Consider the following 23,530-nt stretch of genomic DNA (forward strand, 5'->3'; position numbering starts at 1 on the left):
GCGTTAAAGTTGAATAATACGATATTTACTCAAAAGTGGTTTTCACAATATAATGTCATTGATTGCAAAATTCCAATGAAATAGAAGTGAAGTTACTAAGAGTCACGTGTAATTTTGGTGTTTTGGGGAGTTTCAACACGAATCGAAAAGAAATTTTCATGATTCGCTTGAAAGCAAGTCACGTCACGAACATGATGTTTTAAAAGTCGTGTGAAATGAAAATGAAATTGTCACGAGTCACATGGAATAATTTTGAACAACATGGAATGATTTCACAACATTTTTACAAGTCGGATAAAATGATTTTCATTGATAATAAATTAATGATTGTTGGTTGAAAGTTTTCAAGGTAACATAAATGATTTTGAAGAACTTACAAGTGAAGCAAAATTATTTTGAATTATTATGCATTACAGATATTTCTTTACAATATAAATCAAAATAATTCAGAAAAAACCATTAGCTTGTTAAATAAATCACATTATGTAGGTTATTATTGGTTGATTATTATTTGTTCCCATTTAACAAAAAAATTCCAAATCATTCATTTTTTTATGTAACGTCATCAAAGGTAGGTGTATTGTTCATTATGATTATCTATGTAAAATCAATTTTATATACAAAATCATAGTATTTATTTACATTTTAAATTGTTTTCAGAAAAACCAGCATAATTTGTTTATTCTTTCATTAAATAAAGAAAATTATTATTATGTTACATTCTTTCACATCAAAGTATTGTTATTATTAGTTTCACTTGGATAAATTAAAACATTTCACTTCCAGTTTAGTAATCATTCGGTCTAGAATGCTTATTTTAAAAACTAAAATTAACAATTTGCACTTTTTCATTTAGGTAATGTTTTTCAATTTATTTAAAATTCATATTAATTTTAGTGAAGATATTTTAAATGTAATTATTATAATTATTAATATTTTTATCGTAAAACAGCATAAGTCTATATTTTCATGTCGCTTATAAAATCACTATACAACCGTATTGTTTAACTATGTGGAATTATAATATATTTTTCACTTTTGTCCATTCTTTTTATAATATTATAGGATGTTTTCCTGCTTCAACCGTGGCTACACCGCAGGCCATACCCTGTTTAAAGAGAAAAAAAAACATTAGATATAAATAACAAATTAATCCATTTTCAGAATATCTCAGCAAAACATGTTAAATAGAATAATACTAGACCCAAGTATGAACCTTGAGGTAAGCCAAATCACACTAACTAACTAGTAAACAAGAAAAAATATAAGTAGATAAAACTTTAATTTCCATTAAAAAACTTGTAAACAAAACAAATATACCTTCTTCTGATTAATCTTAAGTTTTAAACCATTTTTTATAAAAAATCTTTTGAGATTTGTACCTCAAATCAAAATATTTTGCCTTAAAATTGGGTAAATTTGACTGATAATATAAAGTATTTCTTATTTCGACCCGCGGTGGAAACTTACATAAATAAGTCAGTCATTTCGAGTGAACTCTAGAAAACTTTCAAAATAGAATAGGTACATCAAAGTTGAATGAACTTAACGCTACTCAACCTACGATGAGAGAGGAAGACGAAAGGAAAGATGAAGAGGGAAACGAATAGGAAGATGAAGTGGAAGATAAAGGGGAAGGTGAAAATGGAGAGAAAAGTAAACAGGAAGATGAAAAGTAAGGTGAAGAGGGAAACGAAAATGAATAGGATGATGAAGACGGAGAAGAAGATGAAGTGGAAGATGAAAGAGGAAGATGAAGTGAAAAGTGAAGATGGAGAGGTAGGTGGAGAGAAAGATGAAGATAAAGGTGAAAAGGAAGAGGAAGATGAAGATGGAGAAAAAGTTAACAGGAAGATGAAAAGTAAGGTGAAGAGGGAAAGGAAAATGAATAGGATGATGAAGATGAAGAAGAAGATGAAGTGGAAGGTGAAGAGGAAGCTGAAGGGAAAGACGAAGATGTATAGGAATATGAAGAGTTAGGTGAAGAGGAAGATGAAAAATGTGTTTTTATTCGGGTTGACTCACGTTAGTAATCCTGCTGGTCCGGGGTCCGCGGGTTGGTACCACGAGTACTGTGGCACGTATCCGGGATGGTGGGCCGGTTGAGGGGGACCGAGCGGGCCCCCTAAGGGTGGTGCTCCGCCCGGGCCTCCTCCACCTGTTCCTGGTTTCATGTCCCAAGCGCCCGCTGCGCCGCCCTGAGAAAATGGAAAAATTTGGTCAAAAATCATGATTATTTAAAGCGAGATTTAGATGCTTAGTATGATGATGTGTTGTATGTAGTATTTTTTATTTATCCGAAATATTCAAAAGGAAATCCACCACGAATTGACGAAATGAAATTAATCAGGAAAAACATATTTTGTAAAAGGCAAGTAGGTATTATTATAAAATGTATAAAAATAAAACTAACCAAAAAGGAAGGGTAATGCTGATTGTAGGATCCACCAGCAGGCTTAAACATAGAGAAAATACATAGGTTAACATATTATTTCATTTAAACACATAACAAGAGACATTTTCAAAATAAATTCATAAAGTTCAGGAAAAGGGCAACCAAGAATACATACAAATATGTAATGCGATTGTAATAAAAGTGCAATGGATAAACATGGTGATAATGTAGATACAGAGAGAAGAAAGAAAATATTTAAATATATGAGATAACCATGAAGCGATATGCGTATTTAAAACTTTACAATTGCTTGCATTATTTTGTCCACGACGCAATGAAAACAAATCTGCAGGTGCTACGGACGGACCTAACGCTAAAAAAATGACGTTTCTAATTTTCAAAAATATATTTAAAACAGGTTTTTTTTTTCATTCAAAGAAAGATTTAAACAATTTGTTGAAATAAACGTCAATCTGAGACAATATTACAATTTTTTTTTCAAATTTTCTTCAAGCGTACCAATAAAGTCCAATTAAACAAGAAGACATCACACTAATTTCCAGAAAGATAAAATGCATAATGGTCGAGTTAAAACAGGACTTCGCTACTCCCAGTCAATAAGTAATTATTATGAAAATATCTTAGAACAATTTTAAAACAGAATTAATCACGTCATAATAAAAAAAAGATAATTAAAAGCCACTGTGATACGACCGACAATATTAATTAAAACATGAATATGATGTGATATTAATTAAATACAATATTACTCAGAATCAAAGAGATAAGATCGCAGTAGTGCTTGACCTAGTCTGGTATATTTGCCAGTATTTGCATCCATGAACTGGTGTACTAGATGAAATCATTGGTTGCACCTACCAACTGTCCTTGCATTAGCATAACAAATTGCACAATTTCCTCCTTTTTACTGCGTCAACGTCTCATTTTATGATTTACCTCTGTGAACGCGTTTCTACGGTACCCAACTGAGAAGCCTACAAACTAGTTTCATTAGAACGGGCGTCTAATCTATCATAATGTATCTATCTCTACCATGGAAAACCTACTTTGTTAGTAAACCGCTGTTTTTACAAATATACCCGTAGTCTAGGCTTGGTTTAATTGCATAATTTGCTGGATTTTTTACATGCCTTTGCTAGAAGTACTGCATGTATCTGGTTTGAGTGTAATTTGTGGCGTTTAATTTTCTCTTCCTGACCCTATCGGCTACAGTGCTGTTTGTCAGTCTGAGATTTCTTGAATCGATGAAATGATTTTAAATAATGACCAAGTACAGATTTGTGAAGTGAAATATCAGTTATATTAGCTTTGAGTCAGTTTACTAAACAAAAAAGATCACTCATTTAAATTTCACTGTCTTTTAAGTACCTACCAATTTAATGTCAATGCCTACCTAATTCTTTTAAGCAGTTTTCTGAACGTAAAGCAGATACATTATATCTTGTTGTTCTTATTTTGGAAGCGTCTTTGAATATCTAGAGCAAATATTGTAAACTATTCTAATTGCCTTTTACAAATAAAGCTACGGTTTAGATCAGCGGTTAGACAAACGAGTGATGATTAAATTTATTCAGCTGATAGTCACCGACAGCCATGACACTGCAGGTGGGAAAAAAATTGACGCATGCGCATGATTGCTCCAGTGTGATCATGTCTACAGAGAAATTTCTAGATTTAGTAAGACACAGAGAGTTCCAAGTACCTACAGAAAGATTTTTTTTGACAAATGTAGGGTGAAATCACAAGAAGGGATATTAAAAATCCCCAGAAATACGAAAGGTAGAGAGATATCAGTACATTGATATAATTTTGATTCGCATCACGAAAATATTAGCATCTTCAAAATGAAAAAAATGGGGAGTTCTTCGCGTTTTTGGACATTACTAGGGGTTTTATATAACCTTGCTAGAATATTTGATCTGGATCCGGAGAGTTCTCTGAACCTCCGAAACAAACGACACCTCCCGTGCTTCATTTATTTATTTTATTTTTATTTTTCGTTTATTGCAGAAACAAACAGTACATAATTACATAGATGACAATAGTTACAAAGTTATAAAAGTTATTACAATAATTGGTACCAATAACATGACGCTGACATATATACATATGAGGTATATTATACATTTTACGGTTAAGTTACATTTTTAAGTTAAGATAATTAGTGTGCTGGGGAAGAAGTGAGGTGTGTGTAAGTGTTTGTGTGTGTGTACGTGTGCATGTGTTACTGTGTGTGGTTGTGTGTGTTATGTGGGCGAATTCAGTGTGCTAAAAAAGTTTTTGCTTAAATAGAGGAAGAGAATCAAAAAATATATCGGTATTTTTGCTTGTTTGAATTGAGTTGAATGTTTGAAGGATGCGAGAAATAGTGGAATTGGCTGCAGCGTTTGTATTATTACTAGTTGTGTAAAAAAGGTTGGTGTGTTGAGTTATTTTAGATGGGGTGTTAAAATTTATTTGGGATAGAAGTTCTGAGCAGTCTATTTCGTTGTATATTATTTTATGGAGAAATGTCATGTCAGCTACAGTTTTTATTTACTTCCAATAATCCGATTTTTTTGACCATTCATATCCAACGAACTGGTTAGGTCCTTACCTTGACGTCCCACGGCACGGGCGGGGGCCCCTTGACGTCCCAGGGCGCGGGCGGGCTGAGCCCCGGAGACAGCTCGCTGACGGGCGTGGACGAGGGCGTGGGGGAGTGGCCCCCGGGCTGACCGCCGGGGGGGCCTGAGGAGCCCCCAAGGTACTGGTTGGGGGAATGTTGGGAACCGCTGCTGCTGCCGCCACCTAGACAAAAATTAAAAAATATATATTAATTAACACTTTATACGACCACACTAATAAATGTGTACTTCTATACGGTTCCTATAAAGCTGGACACACACGATAGAGCAATTCGGACATTTGCAATTTATTTACATCACATTCAATTTGCGGCATTTATTTTTACTCGTGAGATATTTTCAATTTGTATTGATATTTCAGGCGTCTAATTATTGCTTATATGTACATAGTTCATTTATTTCTCGTGTGTGGAGGGTATTTTAAGGGAGGGAGCTAGTAAACCTGGGTCTTGAAGAGACTGTAGATATAGCAGGGAGAAAACAAAAACCGTTCCTCAAAAACTGAGCTAAAGTGATCTATAATGCGGCGAAACTTATTGACGTAGTGATAGAGTTATTCTGGTTTAGATATATGAATAATTCTTACCATGCATAATTTGTGTGGAGTTAGGTGAGCCCCCGGGAGCCTGGAGCCCTAAGGGGTGCCCCAGACCCCCAGGCCCCCCGGCGGGACCCCCGCCAGGCCCCGACTGTGCGGCCTTCATCATCTTCTTGTACTTGCTGCGCCGGTTCTGGAACCAGATCTTCACCTGAGAAGAGAAAAAATTGACTGATTAGTTGGTGTGATAATGATTACAAAGTTATTATGTTTGGTTTTGACTGGGAATGAATGACACGGAGAAAAATGAATACGGTTTTTTTTTGTCAAGATATTGTTAAAAATCTTTTAAAGTGTTTCTGGTATGTACTTATCTATTGTTATTAGATGTGAATTAAAATTAAAATAAATAAAAAAAACATATGGAAAAACATAGCATATAAAAATTTAAAAAATAAAAACAAGTTAAAACGATAATATTTATACATTAAAATAGTGAATAACCTTCCAACAAAACACTTAATTATGTATAACAGGGACATTCACAGATATATAACACCAAAACGTGCTATGAAATTGGGATAAGAAAAAAAGGACAAGGCCAATGCACAAAATAGTTTACTATTCAAGGAATTTTATGCCATTGATAGATTGTCTGAAACAATTGATGATTGAAGCTGGATTGTATAAAAAGAAAATGTTTTAAATAATGAAAATGTATGTACGTAAATAATAATAAATTAGACGATTGTAAGCTTGGATGTACAAATGGCTGAAATAAAATGTTATTAAATAAAATATAATATTTGAGATTGTTATTTTCTTGTACATAATATCGAACTGTGAAATTCGGGAGTCAAACATAATTGTTGACTAATTTTCTTTAAAATATCGGCGATACAATCTCAGTAATGAAATTTTTTTGTTGCGCTTTATGAAGTTTCAACATTTACAACTTTGAATACGTAAATTGATAAGTTTTTTTTATTCTAAACGATTAGATAAGTAGGTAAGACAAATACACCTATGGCTATTTTAAAATTATCGCTGTAACACCTTTCCCTTCTCACAACCTTCAGGCGAAGCTTAATGCAAAATTACTATTTTGATTAATCTTTATAACGAACTGGTGTACATTATGAAAACCAAAAAATAAGTTTTAAATAAATTAAAAGTTTTCCTATCGTTTCGCTTGAGTAGAATACAAAGAAAAAAATTAATTACTCAATAAAAAATATAAATGCAAACTACTAAATAAACCATTTGTATGAACGCATAAAGGAAACAACTTTTTAAAAATACAGTATTATAGCTAAAATTATCTATGACAGTTTCACTTGATTAACATTTTTGATTTCTTATAGTTATTTACAAAATAAATAAAAACCAGTTTTGTGCTTGAAATCGAACGTTTTCTGAATCCGTTAGTCAAGCGATTTTAATGCCTATTACCTACGATATAAGATATACCGAGAATATACACATTTTTGGCTTGTAGCTTCCTGTTCAGTCTCACAACATACACAAATTGGGGATGTCATAGTATCACCGACACCAGACAGTTGGATCTCTTGTACGGCATTTACATAAAAAAGTAATATTACAAAATAAAATGATCCATCTTCACAAAATTAGGCTTCTATAGATGAGATGATTTGGACCTAACCCCGCTGAGAAAATCACCCCTCTTAATATCGACTCTACATGTCTCAATGGGTAAATTTGATTCGACAAATAAAACGCCATGATAAGATTTTTAGACGATGTGTTACATGGAAATTTGATCACTGTAAAGGAAAGAATAAAAACTAATTGTAAAACTAACGTGTGTATAACGTACACAGTATATACTAACTAACCATCACGCCGTTTCTCAAAACCTAAACAACTCGTTCTCAACACACACTCCTTGCCTCATTCAAGTTCATACATCGTCTCATACATACTTTTCTATAATTCTCACTCCTGACATGTTCCGACTCAAGTATCTGATTCACTTGATCGTTCCATGTCTTTCTCGGGTATCCCCGAGCTCGTCTACCATTCAAATTTGCGTAATATATTCTCCTTACACTAATTTCTTCGTTAGGGCGAAGTTTAATGCTAAATCACTATTTTGATTAATCTTTATAACTAATTGGTGTACATTATGATCACCAAAAAATGTTTTAGATAAGTTGAAGGTTTTCCTATCGTTTCGCTTGAATAGAATATAAATTATTCAATAAAAAATATTAATGAAAACTACCAAAAATTTTTTTTAAATAGATGTATGAAGGCATATAGGAAAAACTTTTAAAAAATACAGTTTTATAGCTAAGATTATCTGTGAGAGTTTTAATTAATTAACTTTTTTGCTTTCTTATAAAATTATTTAGAAAATAAATAAAAACCAGTTTTTTGCTTGATATCGAACGTTTCTACACTCCGTTTGTCAAGCGATTTTAATGCCTATTACCTACAATATAAGGTATACCAAGAATTTACACATTTTTGACTTGTAGTTTCCTCTTAATTCCCTCTGCATGCACAAACCGTCCGTTTCTTAATCTTACTCATTACGCGTACATTCTTTGCGGATCTCAAAATTCGTCACACGGTCATTAATGGTATAAAACACATACGCCTCAAGGATCTCATTTTTACAGCAACCTACTATCAAATAATGTACAAATCTACGGACTGACACACGAACAAGGTGCAATTATTTACAAAAAAGTATGTCAAATTACTACTACAAAACCTTACAGATTTCTTGTATAGAAGACGAAGATCAACTAAGATTTTTTAAATATATTTATGTCATCATTGAATCTTATCTTCTACAGTTATTATTTATCTTCAAATAAAATAATAATAATTGACAAACAACCCTCATTATGAACAATCAGGATTATTATGATTGAAATTAACCCCAATTGATGGGTTGCAGTGCGGGGGGGGGGGGTGGGGAGGGTTGTGGCACCGCTGTGATAAGAGCTGTGCCTTTAAAAGGGGCTGATCTTGAACATTCTGAAGGGTAGCTTTACAAATAATAAAACTAATTATATTGTACCATAATTTTATTTGTGGTAGGCCAAGAATTATAAAAAAATAAGAAATTATTATATATTCAAATTGTAAACAATGTTTATTTTATCACTCACCCTTACTTAATTTTTTTCCATTTATCTTCCATTAAATATTGGATCTTCCATTAATTTTTGTGATATATAATATTATCTTTGATATACGGAGAGAACTTACTAATATTATTAATTTATTAAAAATCTGGTCAAATTTTTCATATTCCTGTTATAAATGTGACTGTAGGCCTATAACGAATGATTTGACAAATTTCATAAAAAAACTATCAATAAAGCACTAATACGTTATGAGGAAGTCAGAACACGTGTTCTATCAAATAATAATATTTTCTCATCTCGTCCATTATATTTGTTCAAACAAGGCTACCTGAATGACTAATATTTTATTAGAAAATGGTCATGCACTCACATTTTTAATAGTATCTTGATAAAAAATCCGTGATCATTTTTATCAAAATCGTTATTTTCCAATCTGAAAGGCCATGAAAAACCATGGTGATGGGCTGATGGTACAGCATAAAGCCTTAATTACCAACCCTTAGACAACGGAGCCTAATTTAGATGAAATAATAATTTGTAATGTCAAACTCTTCCTTTTAACCCCCGCAGTTCTGAAGGGGTGAAATGCAACACGATTCTCCGTTACTGCCCCAAAAGTAATTGGCTACCCCTGCAGTTGGCTCTTTGAGGGTTAAGCGCGTGCCACCCCTAACACTATAAAGCTGATTAATAAAATGTACGGAGTTTTATTTTAATTATTAGTCCATTATTTTGAATGTGAGTACCGCACAAAATCCCAACTGCCTTAAAGGCTATAGTGGCTGGCTCCAGTGGGACTATGGAATCCCCAATTAGGATTGGGGAAGGAGTTGGGGGAGAGAAAGTTTGGGAAGTACTTAACCATTCAAATCGATCTGGTCACCAAACAAGGCTAAAGCCATTTCAAGCAACGTTTCAATTCTGAATGGTGGTCCTTCAATAGGGTGTGAGCATCTACCACCTTAGAACGCGCTGCAAATTTACTACCTGCGTATCGATGTCGAAAAGGCAAAAGGGCGTAAGCGACAATTTAGTAAAAGATAGTATAACAAATAATTTTGATTAGACAAAAAAAGTAATCAAATCTGTACGTTTAACTCATTTTAGACTAAATTGTCGCTTACGCCATTTTGCTTTTCCGGCGTCGATGTCATTTATCACAGAGTTGGCTGTTAACTTTGTGGAATTTCTACGGCTTTGGAAAATTTCTCGACGCAAATTATAGAGTTAAATTAAAGTTCTAGAGTTCAATGAACCAGAGTTACAGACTGACAAGAGTCACAATCGAACTTAGTATTTTTTTAAATAAATTGGCCGCAAAGATAAGTCCTATGAGCTTTTTCATCCCTTTTGTCTACTTACAAAATAATTACCGATCATGTGATTATAATAAATCCGTATAGTTCTGGTAACAAGGAATAGGGTTGCATTCTGAAAATAATTGGTTTCGTATAACAGTAACTGTACTACCTACCTACCGTAGTTGAACCACTAACAAATAGATTGTAGATAACTAGCTGAAGTGTACCCGGAGTATATAGCAAACTTTTCTGTAGGGGGAAGTCCCGCATTGCCGAACACCTAAGCTCTCTCTTCGTTATTTAAAGTATAAGATTATCTGAAATAATAAAATTGAATCAATAATATTATGAAAAATAAAATAATAGCGGAAAAATAATTGTTCGGCAATAGGGAAAAAAACACTCTTCGGTTGTAGGGACTCATAGAATAAAATTTACATAAGGATAACCTTAAAAATACTTATATAATACAAGTTTTAAGCACTAAAATTGTAAAAATACTTTCCAAAGACACATTAAACTCTAAAAGGAATGTCACCACACGTAAATCTTGCAACAACCAGTATTTTTTTCTATGCACGATACGTCACGTTCCCGTGGAAATTGACAGCATCGGCTCTCACGGGAGCTACAAGCAAGACTAACTGCTGCCGCGCCTCTCGCGACCTAACTAGCTCTGTCTCTTTCTTTACCACGACAAACGAACGTTTTCGTTTGCTTATTTGTCATAGTTTTCGTATTCGTTCGGTACTACCTGCCGTTCGGCGTTAGGGGACTTCCCCCTACGCCTTTTTAAGATATAAAATTCAATTACACATTATTTTATACAATTACACATAATGTTTAGCCAGCGTTAGCTATGTAAGCGCCAGAAAATATTTTTGTTACAACTTGATTACAAACCATTGACTTTTGCCTACTTTCTATAATATAACACGCGTGTATTATTTATATAAATATATACTTCCGGAAGAAATTCTCTAAATGATAGTTTAAAACCATATCAAAATTTGTTGTTTAAATTTAATTTTTTTCCTCTAAAGGAACTAAGCACACAAACAGACGGACTTGGATAGCGACTTTATTTTATACTATTTAAAGATGAATATGCTTTCTTGTACTATGATTATTTTTGTAATAAATAATAAAATAATGATAATTGGATGACTTGTATAGCGCTTTGCAAAATCACCTCAAAAGCGCTGTACATATTTATAATACATTTCTACAGAGATCTATGTTATTACTTACTATTTATGGAGATTATATACAGTACAATACTTACCTGGTAGGTCACTTGAGATTAACACTTAACTAACATTAACTAATTTATTGTTTATTAGCGAAATTTAGATACAGGATTTAGGACATAATTGGAAAATTGAATAAAACTGGACTTTCTCTCAGGAATGGTATATTTAATTTAAGGGTATGACAGCTTAAAAAAAGGTAAGTTTTTAGTTTAGACGTGAATTCTGTTGGACTTGTTATGGATCTTAGTTCCGGAGGGAGTTTATTCCAAGCCTTCGGCCCTGATACTCCGAAAGCGCGATCACCAAACTTAGTATTTGGCTTGCGCTTAGGTTCTATCAGTCTGCCTACAGCTGACTATGTTGCTGACGTAAGAGTTGACTGCCACAGACCAGTGTAAAATTGAATAACCTCAAATCAACAAAGAAAGAAGTTATGCAAGCGGTAGTAAAGCAATTAAATAAATAATTCAACGATTCGTACCTACATATAATATAAAAGGAGAATTTTCTCCGACGACTCAACATTAAGTCCGAGATTTCCCCACACATGTTGGAATTAAGGTCGAAACGCCTCTAAACTCTGTCATTGTTTGCACTCCTAACTTCAATTACATTCGTACATACTCTTTGTCTTGGCCATGCTATGCGAAATAATTTCAAATCATGAGTTTTGGTTTAAAAACATGATTAAATACATATATTGTTGATGCTTGAATTATATAATTCGAGTACCCACTATTTGCACAGAAGGTTAAATGGAACGATATAATCTTTTTATATGCGAGTTCCAATTGCTGCCGGTGAGACTATGGTATCCACCATGTATGTTTTGAGGCTGAAGGTAGTGAAGAGGGGAATGAGAGCTGAGGAATTATCTGACTATTCAGATATGGTCATTAAAAAGGGCTTAAGCCATTTCAAGCAACGTTTCAATTCCCAACGGTGCTGAAAAACTTACTGATATGAAATACTGTTAATTTACTAAAAATCTGTTCAAATTAATCGTTTTCCTGTTAAAAATCGGACTGCGAGCCAACGAATGAATTGAAAATGTTCCTAATCTGTCAAAAAAAAGTTTTATTAGGCGGAACATTTTCACATACAAATACTGATATAGATACTGACATACTTATACTGTAGCATTCTGTCTTGACATCTATCAGGAAAAGAACACGTGTTCTCGATTTATTCTGAATGACTAATATTTTATCAGGAATTTCATGTCACTTTTTGAACGGGATCATTTTTCTCCGTGCATCAGGGCGATACTGAGAGTATATTCCGCTCTGGAAGAGAGGCAAATATGCTATTTATTATTCTTTATTAATAAATTGTTAAATAACACAACTTAATCAAATAAACTTTACTAGATAAACTAAAACTGGAGAAAGGTTACTGTACATTTAGAAATGCAACCTTATACAACTTTAATAAATACTTCGTGATGAAATTTTGCACACTTGACGTTCAAAATAAGATAAAAATATTACTGTCTACATCTGATTTCCAAAAACTTTGTTTAAATCCCTGGCAAGACAAGGGACTTCATATATAGTTAGTATATACTTACAGTTAAATAACTCACTGCACTACAGTGGTAGGTAAAACGCATAAAACAGGCAAAAAGCGAAGGGGTTAATATAAATAACCCTTACAGACTCATCACTTGTATTGTGGTTCACGTGTCCTTAACCCTCTGTGTCCCTAATCCGATTAGACAGATTAATCGTGGCGAGATAAACTTCGTGGAAATGCTACAATCAGAACTAATTGTGAAAAGTGATGGTTGAATCAATCTGTCAAAATATAACTTCCTCACAAAGTAACATGCTTTCAATTGTAATTCAACTAACCGAACTTTATTTTTAATTTATTGTTGTAATTTTCAATGTTATTTTTAATTGAGCGTAAACTTTTAGAATTTATTCATATTTGTATGGCAGAATTTACATGATTAGTCTTTTAAGACGAGACAATACCCTAAAATAATGTTGAAATCTTAACGTCGTAAGGGAAGAAGCCATGATCAAAAATATGCGACACGCGGCCTTGTTTATTGGACAGAAATACGATTGAATTTGCCCTAGCAAGTCTCTAAAATAAAGTGAGTGTCTTAACGACATAAATGATGAAGTCGGGTAGCAACAATAGAAAATTGATCTTTCCGTGGGATTTATTTCTGATGAACGTATTACTAAAATCTCAGGCGTTTCTAAAGGAATCTCTCAGGGAGTTACTAATTCATAGTCTAGTAAAATAAAATCTGTTGTTTAAAAAAAAAAACATTTTAAACAATTTTCAAACCGTTTTATATAAAATATTTCAATGGTTAAGTCCTGTTTTTATTAATCTAAATATAAATATCTTAAATCCGTAGGCATCGGTTAAAAATATATATATATATATTGTGTCACCTTAACGCAAAACAATTTTTGGAGTGCTGATTTTGTATTGACCATATATACTTACTCGTACACGCGGCAGTTTTAGCCCTGCGATTTTTGCAAACTGGCCGAAGTCAGGTACAGATTATGATGTAATATGATGTATTAATTTATTTACTTATTCACACCTTGAAGGCTGTTACATGTATACATTGTAATAGGTATGATATTCAGGATTACAATCATAAATGTATAGTACACACACTTGGCCGAGCGGTCACAGGCATTGGCTCAATAAGACAGAAATCCTGGGTTCGATCCCCAGCTGTGATAACAACATTTTTTCTGTGTTATTGTCTTCTTCTTCAATGAAATATTTGTTTCTTTATAATTTTCTATTATATATATTTTTGTCACTCCTTCGGGTAATCGAGAGTTCGAATAATCGAAGTTCGAATAATAGGCGTTCTGCTAAAATCACAAAGGGTTGTTGGGTAGAATTTAACCCTTATATTCCTAAAAAGCGAGGGCGGAATCATATTCTATTTTAATGAGAATAACCTCATTTCACGTTATCCGGAGAGCGTAGCTCATGTTACCCGGGTAATTATGATTTGTTATTTTCAGATAACGGTCGTATTTTGAAATGTTGTGCTTTAAATCTACATCGTGTATTACAATGTATATCTGCTATCATCATGACCCAATAAAACTCAGTTATTCTATCAAATTTAAACTAGACTCGTTCGATATGGCGAATGAGAAATAATGAAATGAAAATTGACAAAATAGATTTCTACAATCTATAATTAATCTCTATCTAAATAGTATAAAGTAACGTTGCTAAACGTATCTGTCTGTTTAGCTTTTTTTAAGGCAAAGCTTAGTGCTAAATCACTATTTTGATTCATCTTTATAACAAATTGATGTACATTATGAATACCAAAAAAATGTTTTAGATAAATTGAAGGTTTTCCTATCGTTTCGCTTGAGTAGAATACAAATAAAATAATAAATTATGTACACTCTCAATTGAATTTTTGAAGTAGTTCCGTGCGTTCTATCATAGTTTTGGCTATTTTTAATATTCTGTTATTAAAAGGAGAATTTTATTGACTGTCTTTAAAAATCACTGAAATAATAACATTTTTCATAAAAATTAAAAATACGTCATTTTTTGTTTGTTGCCAAAACGAAATTTGTCACAGCAGCCAAAGTTCGTTGGGGCAGTCCAGGGTAACGGTGATAGCTTTCGTCATAACCAAATTGCAACCCTTAAAGAATTTTTTCAAGAATTAGGACATGTTTACAATATAATCGCCTGCAAGCAAATGACCGTCAAATGCGCAGAAGGAAGTATGACAAAATTGACGGTGTTTTTGTTATTGGGAGAGTGGAGATATGTTTTTACTGTCTTTTAGTACGACGATCAGAACCAGAAAATTTTTATTTTTTTTTATTTTACACATTTTTAACAGTATCCCTAATTATAAAAATACCTCATTGATCTTTAATTGATTGATTGTTTTAGTTCAACTTTTATCTTGTGTTGGTCGTGTTTTTATTTATTTATTTAAACCACCTCATTGTCTCCTGATGGTTATGCGGAGATTACGCTACCTGTCTTCAGCAAACACTGTCACAGCAATATCTGCTGGTCTGGTCGGTAGCTAAGTTCCCGAGCCCGAGCCGGAGCCCGCACCCCAAGCAGCCCAACGAACCGCGCAGCGCTTTACGCTCCGCGGCCCAGCTCTATGGAATTATGATTATTGTTGTAAGGAATTTCCCTTCACGGCTCTGCGCTCCGGGTTGTCATACAGTCACGCTGCATTGCCCGCAAGTGCGATGGGACGCTAGGTGACGAGAAAGAGACAACTGGTGTTTGAATTGAATTATTTAATCTTATTTTTAGTTGTTGCCTCATTGCTGATGATCGTGAACCCCACTTTAATTTCACTGGTGGACAAGGCTCCTGCTTGGAAAGCCAAGGACGCGGAAGTTCCGGACTCCTGTGGTATTTGATCACTCCAGCGTATTTCCATTGCTCCTTCCTTCCACCTTGCCTGATACTGAGTTTTGAAATACCATATATAGATGATTTAATTGAAGTATAAAATCTCTTGCTTACTAACCTCGTTTCGAAAATATTTTTATTGAATAATGTGGCAAATTAAGTTTTTTACACTAAGATCTGAGAACATTTTCATATTTATGCCTGAACTACACAAAAAACATGCATAAATTAATACAAGCGGCCGGAATCTAGCATTATTATTATCTGCGTAAGGAGTACTTGTGCGATGTGTGTTACATTTCGAGGACGATGTTTAGTTACTGAATATCCAGACACACCCCAACCTTCTTCTTTCTTTTCTCACATCCCCCAAAATCATCATAGTCCCACTGATTGCTGGCTATAATAATGATAATACATGTAACATTCATTTCTAGGCAGAAGTGTTTTCAATGGCCAGAAATTAGTCGGCCATCTTAGTATTTTCACCATTTTACCGGTTGAATCGTTTGAATTGAATGGGCATTTGAATAATATTATTTCATCGTGTTTTATTTATGGTTTCCCTGGCGTAGGTATTCCCACGAGCTTAATGCTTGGATGGAATTGAAAATAATAATTTTATTTTGTCAAATAATAATGCTTCCGCTTAATAAATTCCTAAACTAATTGATTTGACAAATAAAAATGGTGTTTGTGATTATTTTTATGTTATACTAACGGTCATTGAAAATCAACTTCAGAAAAGTGATTATCATTTCTTCACTCCGTTCCCAATCACCTTACTGTTTTCAAATTTGGAATGCTTTCTGTTTTGGGCCAATCGGATGTCCTCACACCCCTCATATTTCTGCCCCACCTTCCCTATACACCCTTTACATCACCCCTCCTTCGTTTTAAGTCACGCAATGGGAAGCTTTGTCTATGCTTTTATAAAGCGATATTTATTAATATTTTTTCTATGACGCGATGAAACATTACGGGTGGGTACTTTGTTCTAATCAATTTGAAAATGGTGTTTGGAATAATTAGATTAATGTTTTTTTTGTTACTTTTTTATTTTTTTTATTTTTATTTGGTACAATATTTTTTACGTTTCAAAGTTTTCCAGTAATGTTGGCCTCACTGGGTGGCTTGCCCTTGCTGAGGCCTTCATTTTGTAATATGAAAATATAATCTACATAATACATTTCAAGAGAAAATGATACATTTAAAATATAATCTTGTGTGTTTGTGAGTGTTGTGTGTTTATATTGGTTTTGTGTGTTACGTGTAGGCTTTATTTTTATTTTATGCTATGACATTTTGGTAATATTGTCTTTTTTGTTCTTTAATCCATTTTGTAATTTTGTGTGTGAATTTATTTTTATTTTCCTCAATTTTAATTTCAAGTTTTACACTGTTGAAAGCTTTTATAGCATGGTATTGGTGGTGTCTTTGTCCAAAGCTTGAATTTACTGTCGGAGTTTTTATGTTTTTTTTGTACGCTTGTCTAACTGGTCTGTTAGTATTATTTTGTGTATGTTGAAATTTATTTTTTTGTCATAAATGTAGTTTAGTAGTGTTTTAACGTATAATTGACGTATATCTTGGTCTGTATCAGTCAGTCTATGTTTTTTTAGTATTACACTCCTTTTATATTGCTTAAATATATAAAAAGGTAGATATATATTATTTTATATACATAAAAGGTAGATATTATATTGCTCATAATATCTACCTTTATTCTTATAATATAAACCAGATTTGGGTCGTACACAGTACTCACACAGATGCATTGCTTGAATACAGCATCTCTCAAATATATACTTCAAATTTACAATGTACATTTTAGCGAAATTGAAATGTAATCAAAAAGTAAAAAAACTTTGTTTTTTTTAATATATATTTATTTTTCAACAATAAATATATAATATATTTATTATTTTTCAACAATAAATATATTATATATTTGAATGAGGATTGAACCGTCCTCTCTAGGGTCTGACTACTAACTGCTGTGAACTTTTAAAATGTCTTTTTACACAAAAAAAATGGTTTAACTGTGAATTGAACCTTTTTCCTAGAGACTGGAGTCATCCGTACTAACAACTGAGCAAAATCTCGATTGGGTAGGACCGAGATTTGATTCGCATATTATTTTTTGTAATGTCATCCAATTTCAGAAAAATGCATATATTATGTCCATTCAAAATTTGAAACGAGTATATTTGCCGAGTTTCAGCCCGATCGGATCTCGAGAATTGGGTTATTTTCCACTTGCAAGATTGCATTGGATCATTATCTAAGAATGTTAAATTCAAATAAATGTATTTAAAAACCATGCATGATCGATAATATTCAATTTTGTTAATCTAATAACAATAAGTAGGCGAAAGTAAGACAAGGGGATGTTTATCAGTGACGGTTCGCAAGGTCATCTCTGTCGGAATTATATAACTATACACCGATACACTAATATACATAAATGCGTATTCATCATCTACAACAAAACGATTATTAGAGACAGTTATGCCACGCGTTGTATATAATTTATTTAATTATCTGACTGAATTGATTTACACCGATGCAAAAAGGTTGAAGAATCAAGAAGCTAGACAGATAGACGTCAAAATTCATGCACCGCCAAGTTTTTATCAATAATTATAAAATGTATTAGACTAATTTTTATAGCGCCAACTGAAATACAGGGTTTTCCAATAAGAGGTGTTATTTTGATATTCAAAGAAACTTTTCCCGTAAAATATCAATGATTTCGTTGCTTGTGTGACACGTAGCACCGTCTTGTTGAAATTAAACGTTGTCCAGATCAATACCATCCAATTTCGGTCATAAAAAATCATTAATCATCTCTCGATAGCGCAATCCATTCACCGTAACTGTTGCTCCAGCCTCATTTTCGAAAAAGTAAGGTCCAATGACTCCGCCGGACCATAAACCGCACCAAACAATCACACGTTGAGATAGAGGGTTTTCCGAGTCCAAGATGCGACAATTTTGCTTGTTGACGAAGCCACCGAGGTGGAAATGAGCCTCATCACTCAAGATGATTTTTCGATGGAATTCTAATAATTAATAATAGTGAATTTTAATAATTTCAATGCATTGTTGAAGCGTGTATCGTTCCATTTTTACTAATGACGTAGTATTTTCTTTTCAAATGTCAAAAAATGACAGCTTTAAAAGTAACATCTACCGAAATAGCGGGCTATTCAAAATAACACCTCTTATTGGAAAATCCTATATAAAAATTATCGTGTAGAACGCAGAGACATGCATAATTACCTGCACGCAATGACAATGAATCCATACATTTGAATTCAAATTGATTATTTCAACCAGTAAAAAAACGAGAATTTATTCTGTCTGTGCCAAAAGTAAAACAGTTAGAAAACAAAACTTGATGTTTTACAAGATACGTTTGCCATAAGTTCATGCATCAAGTTGCCTGCCTACCTGCCGGAAAACGCGAAACGTAACATTTTTGCTACTTGTATGGGAATCTGCTCAGACTAAACGCCGTATGCTAAATTGTACGGTATACAATGCATGAATTGTTTGAGGAGAAAATAAAAGACTCACTCATATACCTAACCATTTGGCATGTAACTCACTGAATTTACTGTGAATTTCTGATACAGGACGTACAGAATTAAATGTTTAATGATACAATATATTTGTTTTTCTTAATTATTATTTACTCCACGCAAGAGACAGTACATTAATGGATTTGTTTATTTCGTAAGGCGAAGCTTAATGCCAAATCACTATTTTGATCAATCTTTATGACGAATTGGTGTACATTGTGAATAACAAAAAATATGCTTTAGATAAATTGATGATTTTCCTATCGCTTCGCTTGAGTAGAATACAAATAAAATAAAAAATATATAAATGCAAACTACTTAAAAAAATATTTTTTCAATAGAAATGTATGAACGCATAAATGAAACAACTTTCTAAAAATACAGTAGTATAGCTAAGATTATCTTTGACAGTTTCATTTTATTAACTTTTTTACTTTCTTATAAAATTATTTACAAAATAAATAAAAACCAGTTTTTTTATTGAAATCGAACGTTTCTAGACTTCTTTTGTCAAGCGATTTTAATGCCTATTACCTACGATATAAGGTATACCAAAAATGTATACATTTTTGGCTTGTAGCTTCCACTTAACCCTCTGTCGAGCACACCTCTCGGTCAACTGATTCGGGCTCAATGTGCCTGGCAGGCACCAATTTGAAAATATAACGTACTCGTAACTTCTCGCCTCCGCATACAAAATTTCTACCGGTTTATAATAAATTTATCGTTTAAACTCTTCAAGTTTTTAAATTCAATATTCCATACGTTTGTAATGCCGAAACGTTAATTACATGAAATTCCCTCGATAGAAAAAAATCGCAAAGTAAGATCTGAAAATATATTTTCTGTTATCTAATATGTCACAGGCATGAAAAAATTCACAGTGTAATTTTAGATGTAACTGAAGCTTTTCTCAAGAGATTTTTGCTCTATTTCAAACGAGTCGTGTTTTATTGAAATATATATTCAAAATAAAATTGCACCCTTTAAAAATAAAAGAAATCTTAGACAAACGTCAATACTTCCTACTACTAAATGTAAAAAAACATAAATAGGATAGTTCAACCATGAATATCTCGGAGTTAAATTTTTTAACTCATTACCAGAAAAATTAGAAACATGAATGCAAATATAAACGAATTCAAAAGCCACCTTAAAAAGTATTCCGAACAGTTGAACTGAATCGTACCAAATATAAACCAATATAACAACACCCCCATACACACAAGCCCTGCTTATTTATGGGGGTACATCAAATACTAATATTATGTAATTAATAACTGTACTATATTGTGTAATTATATTATGTAATTGTAATATTATGTAATTCGTGTATCTTTTTTTTATTAATAAAAAAAATAATAATAATTGAATATTTCACCATTTTAGATCCCTCTAACATTCTTATTTACATTTATCCCTTTAAACCGTCTTTGAACTCTTACGGGGTTTTAATTTGAGCTCTGAGAGGCCGGGTGAAGGAAACCCTTTGGCCTCTCCAGTCCGACTCTCCCAGATGGAATCATACGTCACTCCTGGACACACTGACCCCAGATTCCTACACTTCCTTAAAAAGACCCTACGCACAGCATTCCCAAAGATTACATGTGTCTACTCAGCTACTCGAGTTGATGAATTTTCAAAACAAAATCAAACACATTGTTAGAAACGAAAAATTTCCCATGTGATAATCCACTGGAAGTTTAGTAGACGTATTTGCACTTCATGGTTTTGAAATCTACGTGACCACTACGAGTGCAGTTCTGCAGATATTCTATATAATCTCTGATAAGACTGTTAAAAATGTACGAACCATTAGCAAAGTTCACCACCAGTTACTTTACAGGCTCCTGCCTAGCACCTAGCGGTAAGAGGTAAAACTAGGGCTAACAGATAAAACAGATGTTTTGACTTATCAATTGGCTTTCTTTGACAGTGTTTGTTTACAGTTAGCTTGTCAATGTGTTTTACTTGGTTAGATTATAAAAAGCCTCGCCGACTGGATTCCTTCTTCTTCTCTCCTATAAAATAGTAACAAGCAGTCATTATGGTCTACAGACCATTAGTAAAAGTCCGGGTCGGGAATAATTTAACTCTTTGTAGCATTAAATAAAGTGAAATGCAGTTTTGTGCAGTAAAAACAAAAAAAAAACATGCGTCTGTTATTGAAGACTTCATCAAGCCCAAATAAATCTTAACAAAGACTGATGGAAAATGTTGCCAAAAAAATGTTGTGACTGTTAAGAGTTCGATTCCGAAGAATAATAGTCAACCTTCGATAAGAAAATACTCAGAAGTAGAAAACTACATACCTTGCAATACATTAAACACTTATTTATTTGAATTAATATTTTTGAAACAGTTGAGCATCTCAATCTCAATGGGTACAAATGACGTCACGCTCGGCCGATTTTGCGCGTTTTTTCAACGTTTTATTATAAAATACAGATTTTTTATACCCTCACCGTCTTCTTCTTCTTTTTACCGGCGCATTCCCGCCGCCGATCAGTACAATCAGTCAGCGGGGCGGCCATGCGTTGAGCGCACCGAGCGGAGCGGAGAGGAAAATGTACTGGCGGAGCGGCCGAAAAATAACATGACTAACAGATAAATATATATTTTCAAAAAAAATTATATGTTATATGCTTCAAGTAATGGCTGTAAAAGATGAGCCAGATTAAGAAGGAAATGTCAATAAATAAATATTTTAATAAAATCAGTCTCATAATTTTTCGTTGTATTATTATTGATGTTTTTTACGATTTATAACCAAAATGAATAAAAAACGAACTATTTTTTCATTGTATATCCATGTTTTAAGATGATACTGTTGAAAAGTCATGTTCTACAGAACTGATATGTCATCCCTGTACGGGGAATATTGTAAGGCTGAAGGAACTGGTTACCTGTGTAACCATTACTAGTCACCACATGAAGCTCTAAACAATATTAAAGTAATATTATTTTACTATTTCAAACAACATTTGGATGAATGAATGCGTAAATTATGAGTTTTTAAAGAGGAAAAATTAATTATCTCTGAGTTCAGAGTCAAACAACTTTTTTCTCTTCATCGGAAATCAAACTCACACCTCAGTTCCATAATTCATCCATCACATCTATTACACCTCGGAGATCTACTACTCAACCTCACTCATCTTCATCTCTCTCCCTCCCCCACTCTCTTAACCCTTTAAGACCCAGTTTTAATTCAAAATAACACGAACTTTGTGATTTTATTTACCGTAACGGTACCGATTTAGAAAAGCCATGTTTTTGTTTACTTATTGCTGGTAATCTTTTCCGTGGCGTCTTTTATTCCACTTGATTGAAATCCTTATTCCCGCCACTAAAACGATAAATATTTTGATATCTGCTGATTGTAAGTTTCATAGAATTTCTGCCGTCATTGATTACTTCATTTAAGGTGAGATATCAATATTTTCTACTCGAATTAGAAATATTTTAATACACGAAGATGTGTTCTATAATAATAACATCAATTCAATTCACTGTTCACAGTCATTTGCCAGAATATCGTAAATGAATTTCAATGTTCATTCAAATTAACACTGGTAGTGACGGACATTTTCGACTAGTATGTGCGAATTTTTAAAGATTATTATCCTAGATTATTTCTTTATTTCTGTAGTTAAAATTTTATTTATTTCAAACCAAAAACCATAGTTCTAGTGCTTACGACAGTTCTTGTCACAGACCTGTGCAATATCCACATTTAAAAAAGTTTAACCCCATTGCACACCTCTTGAAGAGTCCTCCAAACGATAACTCCACGAAACAAGAGAATTGACAATAACAAAGAACACACAAATAATGATACTTTATCTTAAAATCTCTGCTATTAAACTACGTGTGGCATACTTTGCATTTGCATTGTCTTATATCCTTGTCACACCATGCCACACAGCAGACAATGCGTTTCACGTGCCTCCTACATTAATGTATAATTTCTTTGGGTACCTACGTAGGAATATGAAGATAAGTACAAAATTAGCCAAGGGTCAACGTTTCTGTCCACACCGACAAAAAACACAATAAACAATATTTCGAAAACCGAAAAAAATATTGGAGTTTTTTTTTATTTAATTTCAATACATGTGTATTTATCAAGAGGATAATAACAGAACAAGACAGAGAAAATAAAAATGTTAACGGTCGCAAATGGGAATCTAACACAGAATCTGTGTTTTACCGGGACAACGGCTCAACCCACTCGGCCATTATGACCCCATTTTGACGATCTCATATTTAAAATTCAGAATTA

The 23,530-nt window shown here is 33.1% G+C and overlaps 1 protein-coding gene across 1 annotated transcript in view; it reads right to left on the bottom strand.

The window, feature by feature from the left end:
• Window positions 1-971: 971 nt before the first annotated feature.
• The window catches only part of LOC149410603 (homeotic protein distal-less-like), a 149,458-nt gene continuing 126,899 nt past the window's right edge, over window positions 972-23,530 (bottom strand). Inside the window, exons 4-8 of the mRNA XM_089648108.1 lie at window positions 5,630-5,792; window positions 5,013-5,206; window positions 2,414-2,455; window positions 2,026-2,198; window positions 972-1,108 (exon numbers count right to left, since the gene is read on the bottom strand). Of these exons, the coding sequence (XP_089504234.1) occupies window positions 1,090-1,108; window positions 2,026-2,198; window positions 2,414-2,455; window positions 5,013-5,206; window positions 5,630-5,792 (591 nt within the window). The 3' untranslated portion in view covers window positions 972-1,089. The remainder of the gene's footprint in view (window positions 1,109-2,025; window positions 2,199-2,413; window positions 2,456-5,012; window positions 5,207-5,629; window positions 5,793-23,530) is intronic.

This window comes from Hesperophylax consimilis, chromosome 27 (assembly GCF_061612785.1).
Source record: "Hesperophylax consimilis isolate HC1 chromosome 27, BYU_Hcon_1.0, whole genome shotgun sequence".
NCBI lineage: Eukaryota > Metazoa > Arthropoda > Insecta > Trichoptera > Limnephilidae > Hesperophylax > Hesperophylax consimilis.